Source organism: Diutina rugosa (assembly GCF_008704595.1).
Source record: "Diutina rugosa strain CBS 613 chromosome Unknown scaffold58_size72158, whole genome shotgun sequence".
In the NCBI taxonomy this organism is placed as follows: Eukaryota; Fungi; Ascomycota; class Pichiomycetes; order Serinales; family Debaryomycetaceae; genus Diutina; species Diutina rugosa.
Window position 1 is genome coordinate 288 of NW_022995154.1, and position 18281 is coordinate 18568.

General features: G+C 50.0%; 8 protein-coding genes across 8 annotated transcripts; 1 reads left to right on the forward strand and 7 right to left on the reverse strand. All coding sequences in view use genetic code 12, as the record gives it.

The window, feature by feature from the left end:
- Nucleotides 1-810: 810 nt before the first annotated feature.
- DIURU_003276 (uncharacterized protein) lies at nucleotides 811-2301 on the reverse strand (the record flags this gene model as incomplete). The annotated part of the gene is made up of 1 exon (XM_034156020.1): nucleotides 811-2301. One exon carries the CDS (start codon nucleotides 2299-2301, stop codon nucleotides 811-813), a length of 1491 nt encoding a protein of 496 aa, XP_034011902.1.
- A 951-nt stretch (nucleotides 2302-3252) lies between these two features.
- Nucleotides 3253-4905, reverse strand: DIURU_003277 (uncharacterized protein; the record flags this gene model as incomplete). Its single annotated transcript, XM_034156021.1, has 1 exon — nucleotides 3253-4905. One exon carries the CDS (start codon nucleotides 4903-4905, stop codon nucleotides 3253-3255), a length of 1653 nt encoding a protein of 550 aa, XP_034011903.1.
- A 987-nt stretch (nucleotides 4906-5892) lies between these two features.
- On the reverse strand, nucleotides 5893-7125 carry DIURU_003278 (dihydrofolate synthase; the record flags this gene model as incomplete). The annotated part of the gene is made up of 1 exon (XM_034156022.1): nucleotides 5893-7125. One exon carries the CDS (start codon nucleotides 7123-7125, stop codon nucleotides 5893-5895), a length of 1233 nt encoding a protein of 410 aa, XP_034011904.1.
- Nucleotides 7126-7456: 331 nt separating this feature from the next.
- On the reverse strand, nucleotides 7457-9157 carry DIURU_003279 (uncharacterized protein; the record flags this gene model as incomplete). The annotated part of the gene is made up of 1 exon (XM_034156023.1): nucleotides 7457-9157. One exon carries the CDS (start codon nucleotides 9155-9157, stop codon nucleotides 7457-7459), a length of 1701 nt encoding a protein of 566 aa, XP_034011905.1.
- Nucleotides 9158-10100: 943 nt separating this feature from the next.
- MED11 (Med11p) lies at nucleotides 10101-10565 on the forward strand (the record flags this gene model as incomplete). The annotated part of the gene is made up of 1 exon (XM_034156025.1): nucleotides 10101-10565. The coding sequence occupies one exon, from the start codon at nucleotides 10101-10103 to the stop codon at nucleotides 10563-10565; it is 465 nt and encodes a 154-aa protein (XP_034011906.1).
- Nucleotides 10566-10605: 40 nt separating this feature from the next.
- PSF1 (DNA replication protein) lies at nucleotides 10606-11172 on the reverse strand (the record flags this gene model as incomplete). The annotated part of the gene is made up of 1 exon (XM_034156026.1): nucleotides 10606-11172. One exon carries the CDS (start codon nucleotides 11170-11172, stop codon nucleotides 10606-10608), a length of 567 nt encoding a protein of 188 aa, XP_034011907.1.
- Nucleotides 11173-12088: 916 nt separating this feature from the next.
- On the reverse strand, nucleotides 12089-13837 carry DIURU_003282 (sterol esterase; the record flags this gene model as incomplete). The annotated part of the gene is made up of 1 exon (XM_034156027.1): nucleotides 12089-13837. The coding sequence occupies one exon, from the start codon at nucleotides 13835-13837 to the stop codon at nucleotides 12089-12091; it is 1749 nt and encodes a 582-aa protein (XP_034011908.1).
- A 1637-nt stretch (nucleotides 13838-15474) lies between these two features.
- Nucleotides 15475-17010, reverse strand: NOC4 (ribosome biosynthesis protein; the record flags this gene model as incomplete). The annotated part of the gene is made up of 1 exon (XM_034156028.1): nucleotides 15475-17010. The coding sequence occupies one exon, from the start codon at nucleotides 17008-17010 to the stop codon at nucleotides 15475-15477; it is 1536 nt and encodes a 511-aa protein (XP_034011909.1).
- Between the last annotated feature and the right edge of the window lie 1271 nt (nucleotides 17011-18281).

Consider the following 18281-nt stretch of genomic DNA (forward strand, 5'->3'; position numbering starts at 1 on the left):
AATTTTGCTACTACACCGCCAAATAAGGGCCTGGAGCCGGTAATCCTGCGCGACATCATTGCGAGAGACATTTGCTAATTATTTGCCATGCCCTCTTCATGATCCGAGTGATACCTCGGAGGTAACCGGGTGTAAGCAAATTCCATTCCGAGGTTTTATCGGAGCCGCCACCCCATCGTATTCCCCCCCTACCCCCTCGAGACATAAGCAATAAATGCCCCATTCTTCGGAGCTCGGGGATGGACGGGGAAAATGCCCGCGCATGGCGACGCACCCTGTACTGTTTACAAGGATTACCGCAGTGCCGTAGCCCTAAACAAAAAACAACGTAAAAAAAAAAAAAACCCGGAAATATTACCCGGCCCTCGAGAACATAGTACAATAATTCGACACAAACGCCACAAACTGGATTACCGGCGATCGCCCCACTCGCCCCCGATGGCCCATCATCGCGCCTTTAGCGCCCGGGCGTCGCACCCCATCGCCTCCCTCAAACTACCCAAACCCACCCTACATGGCACTTCACATGACAGCCTGCGGCAAGAGCGCAATTTGTCGTTTGCGATCGAGGCGCCGCCAGCGCGGCGCCCGCAAGTGAAGCTTCGCTCCACACTCGCTTAGCTCGGGGTTTGGGCGACGTAATTAATCATAGCTAACTGTAATTACTTGTAATTACTTGCAAAGAATCTTATAATTAATCTTATATTTGATCTTACAATTAATCTTATAATTGATCTTATAATTAATCTAATAATTGATTTTATAATTGATCTTATAATTGATCTTTTATTTAATTATACTGAGACATAATTAGTCATCCCAGTCGTCGTCGCTGTCGTCATTGCCGTCGCTGTATTCGTCGATGATTGCCAGTAATTGTTCGATAAGCTCACCGGTATCGTCAACTTCAAGATCGATGCCAGGGTACCCACGTGACCTCTGAAGGAAAACCCGGTCTTGTTTTAGACCTACGGAAAGCTCCAGCGTCAGGGAAAACTCAAGCCAATTGATCAGTGATAAGACACCTTGAGGAAATGAGTCAATTTTCGTCATTTCATTGAGGTTTGGGTGAGTATAACAATTGGCTCCTTCCACATCATTATTGATATAATTAGACGAGTACACCGTCTTCGCCTTACCCTGATTGATCCCTAGTTCGACGGTTGTCAGTGTGGCTTTATTCTCTGCCACGGGAGCAGCAGTAAACGTCGAAAGGTCCACATCCATCGGCATGGAAGATAAGCCATTTAGGTCAACACCACCAGTATTAGACTCAGTTTCCTTCAGTATATCCATCGCTAGGCGATTAATGACGTTTCTCTTGGTCCCCTTGGTCACGGCATCCTCTAGATTCAGCATCAGCGTTGGTCGCAGCAGCTTATTGATTACCCCCCAAATACCATTGATCCACGCCAGCACTATGGCCGACGAGTGCCAGAGACTTTGCGGGTCAAACGCCGCTCCCAATTGCTCCAATTTCCAGTGCGGTTCGACTCTAAACACAAGCGAACTGACCAGAATATGTTCCACTGCCAGTCTGATCTTCAGTATTCTAGTCAATGGATCAAGCCTCAAATCAGACAGCAGCATGTCCCACGTCCACAACGTCACCTTATTATTATTGTTAAAGTATTCGTCGACGACATCGGTGGTTAGGGCCAGCGTAAACCCGCCCCAACTCAGATCGACCTCCAGCGCCACTTGGAGCCCTTGAAACGAGTCACACAGCTCAAGCATGTGGCGGAACGCGTCGTCGGCATCGTCACGAGTCTGTTGGTATTGCTCCACTCCCTTATGGTAGGCGTCAAACCGGTTTTTGGCGAAATAACGGTGGATACCTCTTCCGGGCCGTTCCGGGTCACTCACGTAATCGGGGACAGATATCAACTGGCGAGGGTTATAAATAAGCTTATTGAAGTCCAGCCAATATTTCACATTGCCCAGATTAAGCTTGCCTTCGGTGGTAGTGCCCTGATCAAGCGATACTTGGTACGGGTGTTTCTCGGGGAAATGGCGTCGGAAATGGTCGGGAGTTGATCCCACCGCCACCACATCGCTGCCGTCGCCTCTGTCAAAGTACTCAAACTTGTTCAACAGCCCCCAGTTGTCCCGAAAGTCCACTAGCATTGCTCGCGGCGAGTAAGTCACCGACGACGCTAACGGGGTGGTATCCATAAACGTGTGGTTGTCAAACTCGCTTATCTCGCCCTTCTTATACGGTATATGGCTCTCCTGGCCATTGTACAAGTGGGTGGTGACATAATTGGCCCTGGTCAGTTGACTGATCCACACCACCTCCATCTAGCCTAATTTGCGCCACCCCTGCGGCGCTACCATGTACAGCATTGCGATGATCAATCAGAGAGACAGAGATGGAGAGAGTAGTCGAGTCGATCCTGCTAAACTCCACGCCACAAAAGCGGCGAGGGCAAGCGAACGACAACTTGCGTCGTCGTGTCGTCCATTTTGCGCTTTTGCTTTCGCCATTTGGCGGCCCTACAGAGCCAAGAACTTTTTTTTGTTTATGACGCCGGATGTCGCCGGGCTCCTCCTTCTACTACGAGTAATCGTATCAATGGGGGATTATATCCAGGGTGCAGGGAACACGAACGGGCACGTGATCTGAGTGAATTGTTTCTCCCCTAATCACAATGGCAACGTGGCCCTTTCTGGCTCCCGGTAACGCTGTAGATCCCTGAATTTTTAGGGGTTTTTTTATTACGGGTAAATCGTGGCTTGAACGTGATGTTGCTCGGGTGCACGTCGATGCCCGGGGCGCCACCTGAGGTTTAATTCCGAATGGGGACGTGCTAAGCCTCCTTCTTGACGCCTTCCAACAATTAGATGGCGCACCGGTTGTTTGTCATTCGGGGTTATGTGGATATTTTCCGAAAAATTTTTTCCCCGTCGGCACCCACCCTAATTGGGAAACCAGGCCAGCAACCAAACGACCGATCGTACATATGACTAAATGGCCTCGTCCCCACGTAAATTAAGGTCTAGGTCCTCGGGGGTAAAATTGCATCAAAACCATTGTTTTCAAGCACCTTAACTGCTGCTTGCATTCTGCCAAACCCCGGCAAAAGCCTATTGTGGCGAGTCGAGAAGGCCATCGTGTTCTGTCTCTCTCCCACACTCTCTGTTGACAATCGTCTCTCTGCCAACCAGTGTCTCTCAAGCTTAAATCCATAATCACGAAACTGCCGCCAGGAAAAAAATATAATTACACATTCGCGGAAATATCACAAGCGTTCACTCAAAAAAGTACGCCTTGCCGTTGGCACTGCCACCAACGGCCCAGTTGTGGGTGGGGTGCATCGTGCACACCGCGGGGACGGCGCCGACGTCCTCGTTGAGGTGGGCGAGAATGCGCCCTTGCTGGTCGTAGATGTCGAACCCCCGGTTCATATTGGCAATAATGAACTTCTCCACGCCGTCAGCGGGGCGTTGTTGCCATTTCAGCTTAAGAATCAGCACCCAGCGTCCTGTTTGACAGTTGTGGCGGATAGTCTCGTAGGGTTTGATAGTGTCCAAAGGTAAATCCTCAGCGGTTTTCGGGTTAGCGTTGCCGTTACCGATAGTATAGGTCTTCAGCCAGTCGTTGGCGCCGTCAAGATGAGCGAGGTGGATCTTATCGTCGTAGCCGTTAAACACAAGTCGATTGTCGTGGTTCCAGTCAACACACAGCACCAGAAGCCTCAGGGTGAACCCACCGTAGAGGTGAGGCGACTTTTGTTCAGCAAACTCCAGCCAGTGGCACTGGCCGACGTTTCTGAGATCCCACACTCTCATCAGCCGGTCTAACGACGCGGTGGCGATCTGGTAGCCAACACGAGGGTTCACGGCAAACAGCCCGATCTTCTTATCATGACAACGCAACAACTGGTTGGCTTCAAGCTTAAACTCTTCTCGAGTGTCAAACCGGTAGAAGTTGCCTTCAAGGGTGGTGAGGTAGAGCACGTGAGGGTTATCGTGGCACCAGTTGATGTCCAGCACCCCTAATGGCCAGTCTTCAGCGTTGTCCTCCCACGGGTCGTATACGTAGGCCACATCCACCAGTTTCTGCTTGTGCAAATCGAACTTGCGGATCAGACCGTCGTAGGAAGCCGTGTACACATCCAGCGGGTGCGTCTCCAGCACCACAATCTTCAGCACCAGTTTCCCGTGGGGCTTGAACAAGGTGATTGCCGGCTCCACCTCTTCAACATCGCCTTTGCCTTGACGTTCAGTAGTGTCGTCGACCGACCAGATACCCACAGAACCCGTAGTGTCGCCGGCAATGACCAAGCGGTTGGTGGTCAGCGGGTGAAACGCAATCAGATGGACCCGATTAGGGGTGATTTTGATCGAAAGTGGGTCAAACTTCTGGTAAATGTGGAGCTTATCAAACTCACGACGCTTAGCCTCTAAGTCCTTATCGCTAAGCACTTTACAGTCCCTGATTTCCGAGTGAAAGTCTCCGCAACTAATCCGGTCACCCACCCGGTCCAATACCTGCTGGATGCGATTGCGGTCGTCGTCGTCAATGTCAGCTTCGTCTTTAACTTTACCCCTTTTGTCAGTGATCAAATCAATGAGCTTAAAGTCGCCAAAGAGTCTTGTTTGCTTAAGCCTCTCCATCTCCTTCCGCTTACGCTCTTCTTCCTCCTGTTCCGCCTGAAGACGAGCATACTCTTCAGTATTTTCTGTCTTAACCCCCGCCAAACGTCTCAGTTTACGTACGGGCTGGTCCGCCTCTCGCTTGCGAGGTTTGCGTTCCGTAGTGGGCTTGCGCTTTTTCGGTTCGGCTTTCGCCACTTCCTTGGTGATGTCATCAGTGAACGAGTCGAGCTGGAGCTTACGCAAAAGCTCCTTGTTCCGCTTGATGTTTTCCTGGCGCTGTTTCTCAAGTTCCGAAAGCGCCATGGCGGGTGTGAGATGAGGGTGAAAGCAAGCTTGTGGATGTGGTGGTTGCTACCGGGCCGGTAATCAAAAACTAGTTGGTGGGAAGATCAAAAGGGGGGACGTAGCAAGTATACGGCGACAGCAGCTGGTCGATTGAGTGCTGTATGGGGTGATAATCAACGCGCACTACTATGAGGATGGAGACGCGTCTGGCAACCCAACTGGTGATGGCAGTTACAGGGTCGTGCAATGCACAAGTTGTGGCAAGTGTATCTACTCTGGCAAAACCACTACAGACTAAACCAATGCTCAAGCCGAATTATATATAAGCTGGTTTAGACCAAACTGATACTAATACCACATCCATGTCCTTTCTCTGTTTTTGCTTGCCGCCGGCGCCTCGTCGTCTTTCCGTGTCCTCGTCTACCGTCCCTTTGTGTCCGCTTACCCCACACAATTGTACCCACTACTACTGCTACGGCATGTCGCCACCGTCGTCACCGTTTCTGGACACCAGTAGCCGGTTCTCCGTCCACAGCTCGTTGGCTCGAGCGTTTACCCGCCTACGTACCCGTGGGGTTAACAATTACGACTAAATTCATCGTTACAATTTCAAAAAAGGCAACATGGCTGCAATCATTTATAAGTTAGTAGAAATGAAATTTCATAACACCGAATTTGAAAAATTCTTAGATACCTAAAATACTTGAGTCACTTCCATCACAAAGCCTAGTGTATAGTATCAGTTAGCTGAGTGGGAGTATCCTATGGGCTAAACCGATCATCAGTCATCTCACTATGCGATTGTTACATCTTCATATTCCACTTGGACGTGGAGTTTCACGCTTCCAATGAAAACTAGTATTAGCATGGTGAGGATCCAGTATAGATGCTGTCATACCTTGGCCACCAAGGAAATTCTTTCATTAGACTTAGAGTTTCATTTCGTAGGTTATGTTACAGATTTTGTAGATGATTTGAATTGACAAACAGCCCTGTGTCTATAGTCTATTGAGGGGTGACTGCTCGCAACACGTCACCGCAGAGATAAAGCGAACCACACACCACCACAGGCCGCGTATCGTTCTCCTTCTCCTTGCGTTGGCGAATTGTATCCAATGTTTCCATAATCAGTACCCCTGATGATTGTACGACATCGTCAACGTATTTACCGGCTCGACGAGCCAACTCCTCCGTAGGGTAGCACGATATCCACGGCATGTTTTCCGGTGTAGTGAACGTAGTGGCAACCACCGTATCCTTATCCTTAATGGTGACATGCTTAAGCAACTTGGCTATCGACTTACCCGAAGTCATCGCCACCACAAATATGATGCCACTGGGACGAAACTTTTGGAGGTACTTGCCGAGCTCAATGGCGGCGTTTTCGTTATGTGCACCGTCTAGGAGAATGGGGAGCTCCTTGACGGTAATCAGCTGAAGCCTACCGGCCCAATGAGTGTTTTTAATACCGTCAATAATCGTCTGATGGGGTACATTGATGCGTGCAGCTTTCAAAAGCCCTAATGCGACTGCCAAGTTTTGTTGCTGATAGCTTCCAGCCAACGGCGAGTAGCTTATCAAATCAGTGGTCAGCACTTCATCTATAGCACAACCAAGCTCGTGAGCTCGGGCTCGTACCACGTCAAGCACTTCATCCTCATTAGTCAGATCAACCACACACGGCACTCCCGACTTCAAAATCCCTGCTTTCTCTCCGGCGATTGCCGTAAGCGTATCACCTAATAACAGCTCATGATCACGAGCAATTTTGGTAATACCCGAGGCAATTACACCCCCAGTGTCTTTGCCTTTACTTTCATCAAAACCTGGGAGAACATTGGTAGCATCTAGCCTTCCGCCGAGGCCCACTTCAATCAAAGCCACGTCCACTTGTTCCACCTCAAATATCTTAAATGCAGTCACCGTTAGAAGCTCAAACTCGGTGCACCCGATATTGTGGAGACGGTCTTTTTCGACGACAAGGTCGGAGATCTGGCGGTACTTCTGTAATGGGTAAACCTCACCGTTTATATGGATACAGTCGTTATAATAAAGCATATGAGGCAGCGTGAACCGGCCATTGCGGACGTTGGCGGCGGTGAGGATCAGCAGAAGGTAGGCGAGCGTCAGCCCTTTACCGTTGGTACCAGCGACGTGGATGGCTCGAAACGCTATCTGGGGGTTGTTGAGATGCTTTAGAAGGACAAGCACCCTCAGCAACCCAAGATCAATGGGCATGGCGGGCGTGGACGGTGGTGGTTGGCGCTAATATTGTGGGGGAGATGAGGCCAGAGGCAGCGCACGGCAATATCCGCACCTCGGATAAACCCGAACTCACACTACCATAAAGAAAACCATAAAAAAGAGATTTGCGAAATAGAAAAATCACAATGTAAAATTGTCTAAAATGTGGCGTTGAGTTTGATGAACAATCCCGTTCAGTAGGGACTCAATTGGCCACATAGTTGTGCTCACGAAGAGAATGACTCACTCTATGAGTTGTGATCAAAACTCTACGCACCTACAATAACTACAATGTTCGACACGGCTTCACCATGGTATGCACTCGCTAAAAATTTTCTCCTTCATGATCAATCTCAAAATCAGGACAGTAATCTTTGTAGAGGTTCCCTTTCCACCATTGCCCCGACATAAGGACCTCCATGTGGTTGGGAATCTTTATGGACTCGCCATCAGCATCGTATAAAATGTCATTGATCAAGAGGATCCTTGAGGAGATACGAGGCGTCTCGTCCAGGAATCGACAACTCTGAATTAAAGCACAATCCGCTGAGATATCCACCTTGCCCAAAGTTTTGCCCAACACTCTCACGAATTTAAGATGATGGCCAACAATTACATCTTTGACCGGTTCACATTCAGGCACCCCCAAAATATCAAGATATCCAAGCCGAGGAAACGTCTCGACAGGCACGTCCACAAGACCCATGAACAATTTCACCAAATTGGGAGCGTCAAGTCTGACAACCAGGTCAACTTTGAGCAACTTCAAGTCAGTCAACCTAGGACAATCGATGATCAAATTTCTGACGTGGGTGACGTCTACCTTGCTAACCAGCGTCGACACAATTTGCACGTCAGCGGAGGCTTCATCTTCAGACACGCCAGAATATGTATATTTGAACAGCTTGAGCTGACTGGGAATGCCAACGACAGATTGACTCAGGATGACTGCAAAGTCAACCACGCGTGGCGGCAACGGAAAGAGCTCATCAATAGTGACGTCCACCTTCGTGTGCAATACCGTCACCTGACTGAGTAAGTGTAAGCTATCGAGAGGGACAATGTAGCCTTTGATAAACAGCAAGTTACCTAGTTGTTCTTCCGTGAACACATCAGTAATGTTACAATTTTTTGTGGGACAATCGCTCTTGATGACTTTCGTGAGCTGGGGACACTCAATGTCTTTGAAACTTTTGTAATCATCAACAATTTCAATCTCCTTCAACAGGTTGAGATGGTGACAGTCACTGGGAAGAGGGCACTTGATTATCTCGAGTTGTGACCAGCGCGGATTAACGAAACTGCCACCCTTAACCCGCTTAAGATTGGTGAGCACGGATGCATCGTATGGAGGCAGTTCGGAATCACTAGGCATTAGTATAGTCGTCACCAGCTGTGGCAACGTGAGTTGGTCAGGAACAGGCCAATATCTCACGTAAGTCAAATTAGTCAAATGGTCAAAGTTTTGGGGCAGCTTAACAGAGCAATTCAATTCGAGTCTGGTGACGGTTAGCGGGATATCCTTGGGGTCGATCAACATGTTTCCCTCGATTTTCATCTCGGTGACGTTCCCCTTGAGACCTCCGAGGTCGGTGGGCACGGACTCATCGTAGAACATGTGCATGACGTGCAACGCCAACAGCGTGTATTCCACGTTTTGGAGATAATCTTTGGTGAGGTCGAGTTCGGAGAGTGGGGTTTTCACCTCGATATTGCACGGTGGAAGCCCTGCGTATTGCTTGGTACTGATTTTGGTGTTATCGCCCTTGGTAACCTTCTCGATCGAGACCTTAATACGTTGCGTTTGAAGGTACTCAGCAATCGAACCCATGAGCCTGCTCACAGAACGCAATTGATGCTCCACGTCTGTAGGTACCTCGTCACCATGGGAACGCTTTTCGAGGAGAAGCTGGTTCACTCGAAGGTTGAGGTACAACTGGCAGGTATCCCCAATACCAAGGTACGAGAAAACATCCAGGAGTAACTCCTGGGGAAGGTCCACCGCTTGTGGCCCTTGGGAGTCCATAGTGATGATGGCTAACTCACAATGGCGGGTAATATTAAGCGCGCGGCGTGCGACTAGAAAATCCCTAAACCCGCCATGGATAATATATCACACACAAGTCCAGCAATAAATACGCTTAAAAAAAACCAATTCTGAACTAGTTCAAGTTCACTTTAGTGATAGTAGTAAGCTAGTCAAATTGTCAATGGATTTGGAGATGCCCTCACGTGTTTGTGGTATCAATTGTGATATATGGTAGCGGTGCCAAACTCAGCTGCCAAACGCGCTTTGATAACTCAGTGGAAGTATTGAATGGACTAGAAATGCTTCAAAGAACACTCTGACTCCTCTTGGGATCACCTATTAGCAGTCAATTGCTAACAAAAAGGAATTTTTGATAGCTTTGTTCACAATTGCATTGAAGGGAGTCCAGCGGAAACTGAACTCATTCTAGAAGCTCTTCAGTTATAAATCAACTTCATCACCAAACATAAATGGGTCCAATTTGCAAAGGCACGTCAAAACAAATGGTTTCAGTCCGTCGCAACTTTAGTTAACCATAGTTTTTTTTTTTCGTATCCCAGCTTACAAATAATTTACGTTACACATGAACCAGATCGTATTTCTCTAAGGCCACCATGATCAAACTGTAGGTGAATCGAAATTTCGACATATCGATTTTTTGTGAAATTAAACCTAGCCTCATTCGCTTCAAAATAAACCAATGAACTAATACAACTCACCTCGAAAATGTGTTATTGAAATAAGACACAATAAAACCCATTTACACTATTCCCGATATACTCAATTTCCACTGATTTAAATCAAATTGAATCAATTGGATAATGAGCCAGCACTAACATCTAAATCTCCTATTCTCTTGTTGCAAATTTATTCCAAATTCCATCGATGTTCCGTACTGTTATATCTGGTCGCACTGTCTCATCAAACCGCCGTCGTCACGATGCCAGACACCTACATCCAGGAGCGGCTCGACTCGCTCTTGGAGATCGACGCCAAGATCGTCGACATGCTAGGGAAGTTCTCCACCCTATTTTCCCACTATACCGCCAACGATCGCGACGCCCTCGTCAGCGACACCGAGGAGATCTACTCCCTTCTCGGCACCATTGCCATCGATTTGCGCAAGGAAGTGAAGGCGATGGACGACAACATCGGGGTCTACGATAATCGGGACCACGTGATGATTCTCCCCATCCCCGTTGACCAAAAGAATACCGTGTTGGGCGCCGATAAGCTCCAGGCCCAACTCCAAGAGCTCGACAAGTTGGAGCCCCAAGCGCTGCGGGTTAAAGTGGAACCACCGTCAACCAGAGCTGGCGATGACGTGGCAGCAGTGGAGGTTAAACAAGAACTGACGCTCGAGGTGAAACCCGAGCCCGAGGGTGACGTTATGGTTATTGACTAGGCTGGTACTAATCACACTATATAATTAATTAAATATCACATCATATCTCCTCAAGGTATCCCTGCTGGATCAACCGCTCGACGTCGTTGCGTCTCACGTAGAACTGACTGTCTTTGATCAAGTTGAACGACCCGTACTCCGTCTGCACTTCGCCGCCGTCTTTGAGCACCCGGACGTCGATAAAGATCCCCGTCGGCGGCTCAAGCGACCCAGCAAGATCTAGGTCAGGAAACAGGGCATTGTAGTCCATAACGAGGTTCTGGTACTGGCGGAAATACTCCTGTTCGGCGTGACTGAGATTCTCCACCAGCCGGGAACTACCGGTGTTCCCACCCCACACCACTTCGTCAATACGGCTAGCTCGAGCTCGTTGGTAGCCAAGCAAGCACCGCTTATTTCGTCTCATACACAACTGGGTGACAAACGTCTGGCACTGGGCCACTTTGGAGTCGTCGCTCGTCTGCTCCAAGAAGCTCATATCTCGATGGAGATCGTTTATTTCCTGGACAATATCATTGACAAGATCCAGCTGGTATATCAGAAGCCCCGGATTGGCCTGTCCCCGCTTGGCATCGAGTACTAGCTTGTAGCCCAAGTCGCCGTACATGATGATGGATGTTGCGCGCCACCGACGCGTCTTCAATGAAGTCGCAATTACGGGGAAAACATGGTTCAAACAGCACATAAATGGTTGAATCAACTCTGGAGTCACAAATATCAGGTTTTTCCCGTCTCTACGGCAAAATTGACACTTCCGCTGTGTCTGGTTTGACACTAAAAAGTGAACCAAAAAAAGAAATCACAAGCACACGTGGCGCAGTGGTAGCGCAGCAGATTGCAAATCTGTTGGTCCCCGGTTCGAACCCGGGCGTGGGCTCGTTTTTTTTTTCTTTAAAGGGTAGTACTTCATCAACTTCGAGAACAGAAGCATGAAGTCAATTATTTTTGGCCAAAGTACCGCCTCTCTTTGAAATTGAACTATTGTGAACTTCATTCAATTAACTGACCTCAAAGTGTACTCAATGATATACGGCTATGGTTCCTGCTGGACTAACCGTGTATGCGGCTGGTAGACGACGATCCACGGAATGCTTACGTTGGGTTAAGTATGAACAGAAGTCGCAACCGTTAGCGGTGACGACATAATTCTATGTTATGCATCAGCAGGTCGATGAGAAGTTTCTCAAGACGCAATTTATGTGACGAACCAATCTACACATTGAAGAAGGAAACTGCTTTACAAATACTCCAATAAAATGTTGGACACTCGAATAGTAAGTCAATTTGACCCTTAGGACTACATTTCAGAACATCACGGCAGCTGACTTAGCTCTATCGGTCTTCGAATATACTCAAAGATAAGTACCACGACGTTTATCAAGTCGGACGATGCTCCAGCGACGATTTAAAGCTGGAGCCAAGCTTATATTAAATTGCCTCCAACACCACCACAACCAAAGTTTAAACGTACTTTTGTAGATTAATGCACAATGCGATTCTAGATTAATTAGTAGTACAGATTATTAACCGGCGGCGGCATTCATCACCGGCGGGGCCACTGGTTTCGCAAGCGCCGGGAGTTCACCCACCACCGGTTTTTCCGACGAAGGGTGGTACGCTGGTTGTGGAGGTTGAGGCGCAGTAAACTTTTCCAAGTCAGGAGCAGCCGTGGGCGGTAATGCCGGCGCGTTAGTTGGTTCCAAGTACCGCGACGACTTACCCGATCTCCCTGACTTATTAGATTTGGCTGACTTCACCGATTTGGTGGAGTGGATCAGTTCCAGGCGGCGCCGGTCCCGTCGCAGTATGCGGCGTTCTAGGCGGGCCTGTTCTTCAGCGTCGTCGGCAACGTACACTGAGCTGCGCAGGAACGTGCGGTGGAGCTCGTCGACGCCAGTGTGGCGTTCCTGGCGAAGATACGCCGTAGAATCAGTGGGTTGGGGTTGCTTTTCGTTAGCTTTATCCTCGGTACGCGCTTCGTTTTCCCTGATGTGGCGAAGCAACGGTTCCGCCACCACCTGGGGGAGGTTTTGCGCCCAGGTGACGTCAACATGGGTATAGTTTTCGACGTGGTAGTGCCAGAAATTGTGGTTTTCTTCGTAGTTGGGTTCTCCGTGGCGCATATGGCTAGCCGCTCGCAACCCGTCGACCAAATAGTCTTTACCACCGGTAAACATCACCATAGGGATCTGGACTCCCGTCTCAGCGAACCAGGGTTCAGTGAAGGGGAAATACAGGTGGGATTCCGCCTCGCGGTTGATGGGAGGCACGGGGTTTACCCACCGGTAGTGGGAGTCGTCGCGGTAACTTGAGCGAGGCAAAAGCTCGTTGGCAAACAGCTCAAGCACCCAGTGCAGCGTCCACCAGTGCATGAGTCTCCCCAGCACGTACAGGGCCACAAACACGAAGTGGATGTTTCTCACCTTAGTGTTGGGCTCAAAGTTTTCTGCTGACCACCCAAAGAGGTAGTTCATCACCCCGTAAGCGGAGGCCCCGAACAAATTGGTGGTGGCCAAGTAGTGGCGACAAGTACCCAAGATACCGAGAAACACACAGGGACCGATGAAACAGCGGTAGAGCCAACGGGGTAACAGTCTAAGAAACTTAAGGAAGTAGCGGGTGTGGAACAATTTACCTGGATAAAGAGCAGGACACAAAAACCCGATAAACTCAATCAGCTGGTGGAGGTGTTTCAACTCAGGGTTACGTAAGGCGATCGTCATCTGGGTACACCCCTGAGAGTGGCCAATATAGATCAATTTCTTGTGGTGGGGCTTGCGCAGAAGCACCGCTTGCACGTGGCAGGGTAAGTCGTAGCCGGCCAAGTCGCGCAGCTCCCAGTCCCAGTACTGCTGGTTGTGTTTCAAGCTGCCGTCTAAGGTCTTGTGTTCGAATTGGAACCACAGCCGGTTATTCAGCAAGTAGACGTCGTAGCCGGCTTTGGTAAAGATATAGGCCAACGAGTTAAAACCTCCGCTAAAATAGGCTCCCAGCAGCGCGAGAAGGCCGTGCTGCATTAAAACAGGTTTACGGTGGTCTCTCTGTTCTGTCAGCTCGTTAGGGTCGATCACGTGGTGCAAATGGAGCACCTGGCCGTCGTCGGCCACCAATGTGATATACTCCAAATCGAGCCCTACTTGCTGCAAATAGTAGCGTTCGTCAGTAGTAATCTTGAGGGCATCGTTATTAGGGTACAGCGGGCTTCCTGGGGGCAGCGGGTCCGATCTAGCGACGATGAGCCCTCGAAGCCAGTGGATGAGGGTGCCGAGCATGATGAACGACACGAGCCCCACCGAGCCGAAAAACAGCACAAACAACCAGAAGTGGTTCCCCACCCACAGCCGGTAGCGTGGGCGACGGGTCGGGGCAAACCGATTGGGCATTTCCTTGGGTTTCTCGGCGGTCCAGCTTTCGGCGCGCCCGGAGATGGTAAACACGAGCGGCTCCGCGCGGGACAGGACCCTGAGAGAAGGTTTTAGCGTGTGGGGAACACAACAAGGCAACTTGAAACAATTCAAATTTGCCAGAACCAGAAGGATTTATTTTTGATGACATGGTTGGAACTTCATTTGTGTAGTGGGTTGACAGGCATAGCTGTTTGTTGGGGTAGCCATTTCTCCATGGTCTCAGGGTAGGGTAGGTGTTTGATAGGTACGATGGGTGGGTAGACGTGATATACGAGGATACGATATGTACTGACAGCATAAAGCATAATTTCTTGGCTCGGGTAAGGATAAGCCAAGGAAATTAAGGTAACGGGTGAGATCCTAATGTAGGCTTAATTGGAGCAATGAGACAAGAGGTGTCGAACTTATCAGTTAAATTTAGAGTGCTATGGCCCGGAGTTTGAGTCTGTGTGGGGCTAGCACTGCTCAATATGGCATCATGTATCACCTATATGGGAAGGCAGAACAGAAACGAAAGGTTATCGCAGTTGTGAGACAAGATCGACCTAAATGTGATCGACAGTCGGTCATAGTAGAAACTTTTGAATACCTCATTAGAAATATTAATTAGAGAATAATATACAATCTAACGACTAATCGGGGGTAGCATAGATGACGGCCGGTGTTTTAGTGATGGTTACCAGACTGTAGTTAGTGCGGTATTGTTTCCGTCGTCTGTGCCCCCATAGGAGGCCTGGCGATAGCCGAAATCGACACCCTGCTCCCCCCTTCTTGGAGTAGTCTACGATTTGGAAATTGTGCCGATAATGGCGAATATGGTACGGAGCGAGGCAGCCAACGACCTCAAACCATCGACAACAGCCTAAGCCAAGCATCGGCCATTTAAAGAAATCCCTATCAGGCCCAGTATTGGTAAATATGAGGAGGCGTAGTGGATATAGCCGCTTTAGGGCGCGAATACATGATGACGTCTACAGGTCACATTTCTGGGAAAATCACTCATCATTGTACTCAGTTGCAATTTACAACCTCCGCAAGTGGTGGCAAGTGGAGGAGGCGGTGGCGGCGGTGCCGAGGGGGGCTAGTCCGGCGACGTTGGTCGGCTATGTATCTGGTTGGCACACGACTGCTGTTTGTCGGCATTATTCGCTGCGACAATGCCGAGAGGCATGGCTGCCTGCACACAAAATCGAGGGCAGTCGCTTCCGACAGTGCCGGCGGCGATAACGAGGATAGTACCCCCCGGCACGTGCCTGGAAACGACCCCCCTCCCAGCCACCTACGGCTACAGTGTGAATATTATTATATTTTATCCATTTCGAATCGAACCCCTTGGAGTAACTTGAAACCGCACAGGGCGTGTATTTCGGTTCTTTCTATCAATAGTAGCAGTCGTCGCCCTAGCTCGTCATGACGGAGGAGACTAAGCTGCTTCTGATTGACACATAGTATACGAGATTTCACCATGTCTTTTGGGGTGGTAGTGATGTCGTCAGCGTAGTTTATGCCACCCAGTCTTCAAGATAGTTACCGGCACCAAAGACGCCTCTCTCCTCGAACTCAAGCGCCGCCGCTGCCTTGTAACGCTTCCGCTGTTCCTGTTGCACCAACTGGGAGTAGTCCCAGTCGTAGAAGTCCTCCATGTTGTAGCGGAGCTTGCGGAAAGGTTCCGAGTAGATGCGGGCCAACGTCGCCACGTGCGGGTGGTAGTGGCTGGTGAGCGCTTCAAGCTCCCACACCAGCGACGAGATCGCTCCCGTCTTTAACGGGTTCGTCTCCTCGGCGTTAAACTCGTCGGCGCCGCCTTCAGGGCGATGGATCATCACCATCACCGTCGGGTGAGCTTTAAGCAAATTGTACACAAACGGCACCACTGCCACCGTCGCGGGCACGGGAGCGGTAAGCGTAAGCCGAGCTAACCGTTTGATAAACAGCGCCACCAATTGGGCACTGAGATGGGTGGAGCTGAGGAACAATTCGCAGAGTCTCATGAACCGGGGTCTATAGGTCAGCGCCATCATCTCGGGCGTTAAAAGCGCGTAGAGCTTGGTGTAGAAGTCCGGGTACTCGAGGTTGTGGTGCTTCATCAACTCCCACAACGACGAGAGCGTCAACAACGGGAGGTCGCCCCCTTGGTGGTAGCAGTGGGTCAAGAAGTCCATGAGCTGGTGGGGCTGGTGCATGTGGGGGATGATCCGCTTGTGCAAGTTGGCCATGATCCGCTGGTAGTGTGCGTGAGTCAATTTAGGGAGAGTGAGCACGGCAAGCGTCGCCTCCTGGAAATGGGCACGGAACTTCTCGGGCACCACTCGCGACGGAAGCTGTTTCTCGGCAAATTGCTGGTCCTTAAGCTCTCTCAAGTGCTCGACAAGCACGAGGTAGTTGTCAAACATCGCCTCGGTGATCTCGGGGGCCAAGTTGTGGAACCAGTAGAATCTGAGGTCGAAGTAGGGCGATAAGTACTCCTCGGCGAACCACGCGACCACGGCGGGGTTTTCCAGAGCGAGGACGGCTTGGCGTACCCGTCTTAACGGCTTTTCAGCGAAGAACGCCTCGGTATAGTGGGCCTCGGTCTCGGCTTTCACTAATTGCATGAGGACATCACAGGCGTCGACGGTGAGCGACGGCGCGTGATTCAGCTGTTGTACCACCAGCAAAAGGTTGTCAATGAATGTCAGGTACTGCTTGTTAAGCCATTTGACGGCTACGGCCTTCTTTTCGTCGTATTTGTGCTTGGGAAGGGCCATGCGGTTTTCCCGGATTAAGTGGTTAAACAGCTTGAACAAGCCACCAACCAAGTGGCGAGCGGTGGCTTCGTCGTCGCCGCCCTGGGCCAATACCAGGGGGACATGAGTTTGCCACATTTCGAGCAATGCCACGAGGTTATTGAGGGCATTGGCGTCGATTAATTGCGCCACGAGGGCGTCGATCTTGGCCGGGGTGAACTCTGGTCGTTTTCGGGAAACATCCTTGGTCTTGGGCGTACTCAGCTTGGCCAGCTTCGCCAGCTTGGCCAGCTTGGCTGTGGATTTACCCATATTTTAGTGGCGTATAGGATGGGCGTATTGCGCTATGGGGGAAGTGTGAACCCTAATTGTTCGCGGTGGTGCGCGCGCGCTACGTCCTCATCGCGATGAGGTCACGTGACCAGACCACACTATAAAAACTTTTGATGAGTTCACCAAACGTTTTTTCTCTGTAATCCTTCCATAGTTTTTACTATACATGATGACACTCTCGCGTGTACGCCTAGACTATTCCCCCCCGGGTCGAGTTGCTGCCTTTGGCGGCGATTCCCTGGGGATGTGGTTGACGCCACGGGGTTGGCATGGGGACAGCGCCTGCGCACCCTACCTTGTTACTATAACAGGCGCGGAGATATCTGACCCTCGAAGGATTACCATCGTAGAAAGTGGAGACCCTTAGAAATAACCTTTTAGGTTTAATTTGTCGTTGTGGTTACCAGGTGGCGCCCTGGTCTCGAGCTTCCCTCGCCAGGGGAGGAGCGTTGGTGACCGTTTTGCCGGGCTTCGCTGGGCCCTGAGGGAATATTCGCCACAGCGGGTCTTGGCGACACTAATGACAATTAGGAAGTGAAATTTGTGGTATTTACAGTTTAAGCGTGGAACACCGAGGAAGCGGAACCGTTTCCGTGTTTCCGGCCATGGTCATCCTCGTAGTCCCCGCGATGAACCAAACAGACGCTACCAATGATTAGGTAATTGGAGCATTGGATGCAGTAGGCGGCTAGCTGAGAGAATTTCAGGCTGGTGGCTTTACGCATAGGGAGCGGCTACGTCGCGGGGGAGAATCCGTCGAAGGTCTGAGGCTGACCAAACATACGTAAACGGTAAATTTCCAGAGCTATCCAAAGACATTTGTATTCTCAGTTATGATGAACAGATTTAGTAGTATTGACGATGGATCAATGGGTAGAGTATACAGACTGGTCCATCAGTCTTAGGAGAAGGGCGACAATTTAATTTATTATTCTGACCAATTTTGACGAGGGAGGGACGTCAGGGGGGTGCTTACCAGAGAGGGGTAAAGAGGGCTGTGGCCGAGGTCCCCACGTCTCTCCAGAAACGGGTACTGACCCCGCCGTGTGGTTTGTAGGATAATTCTCGGAGAAACACCAGGGGGAAGCGATCACGTGACCTCGCCCTGCCTAATCGCTAGCAAACTCACCCCCGCCGGCGGGCTAGCGGCAGGCATCGCCGCGAATACGACGGTAGGGACGACGTGTGGTTTGCGGTTAGGTAGCCCCGGTGACATTCGCGGGTGACACCTTTTTTTTTTTTTTTTTTTT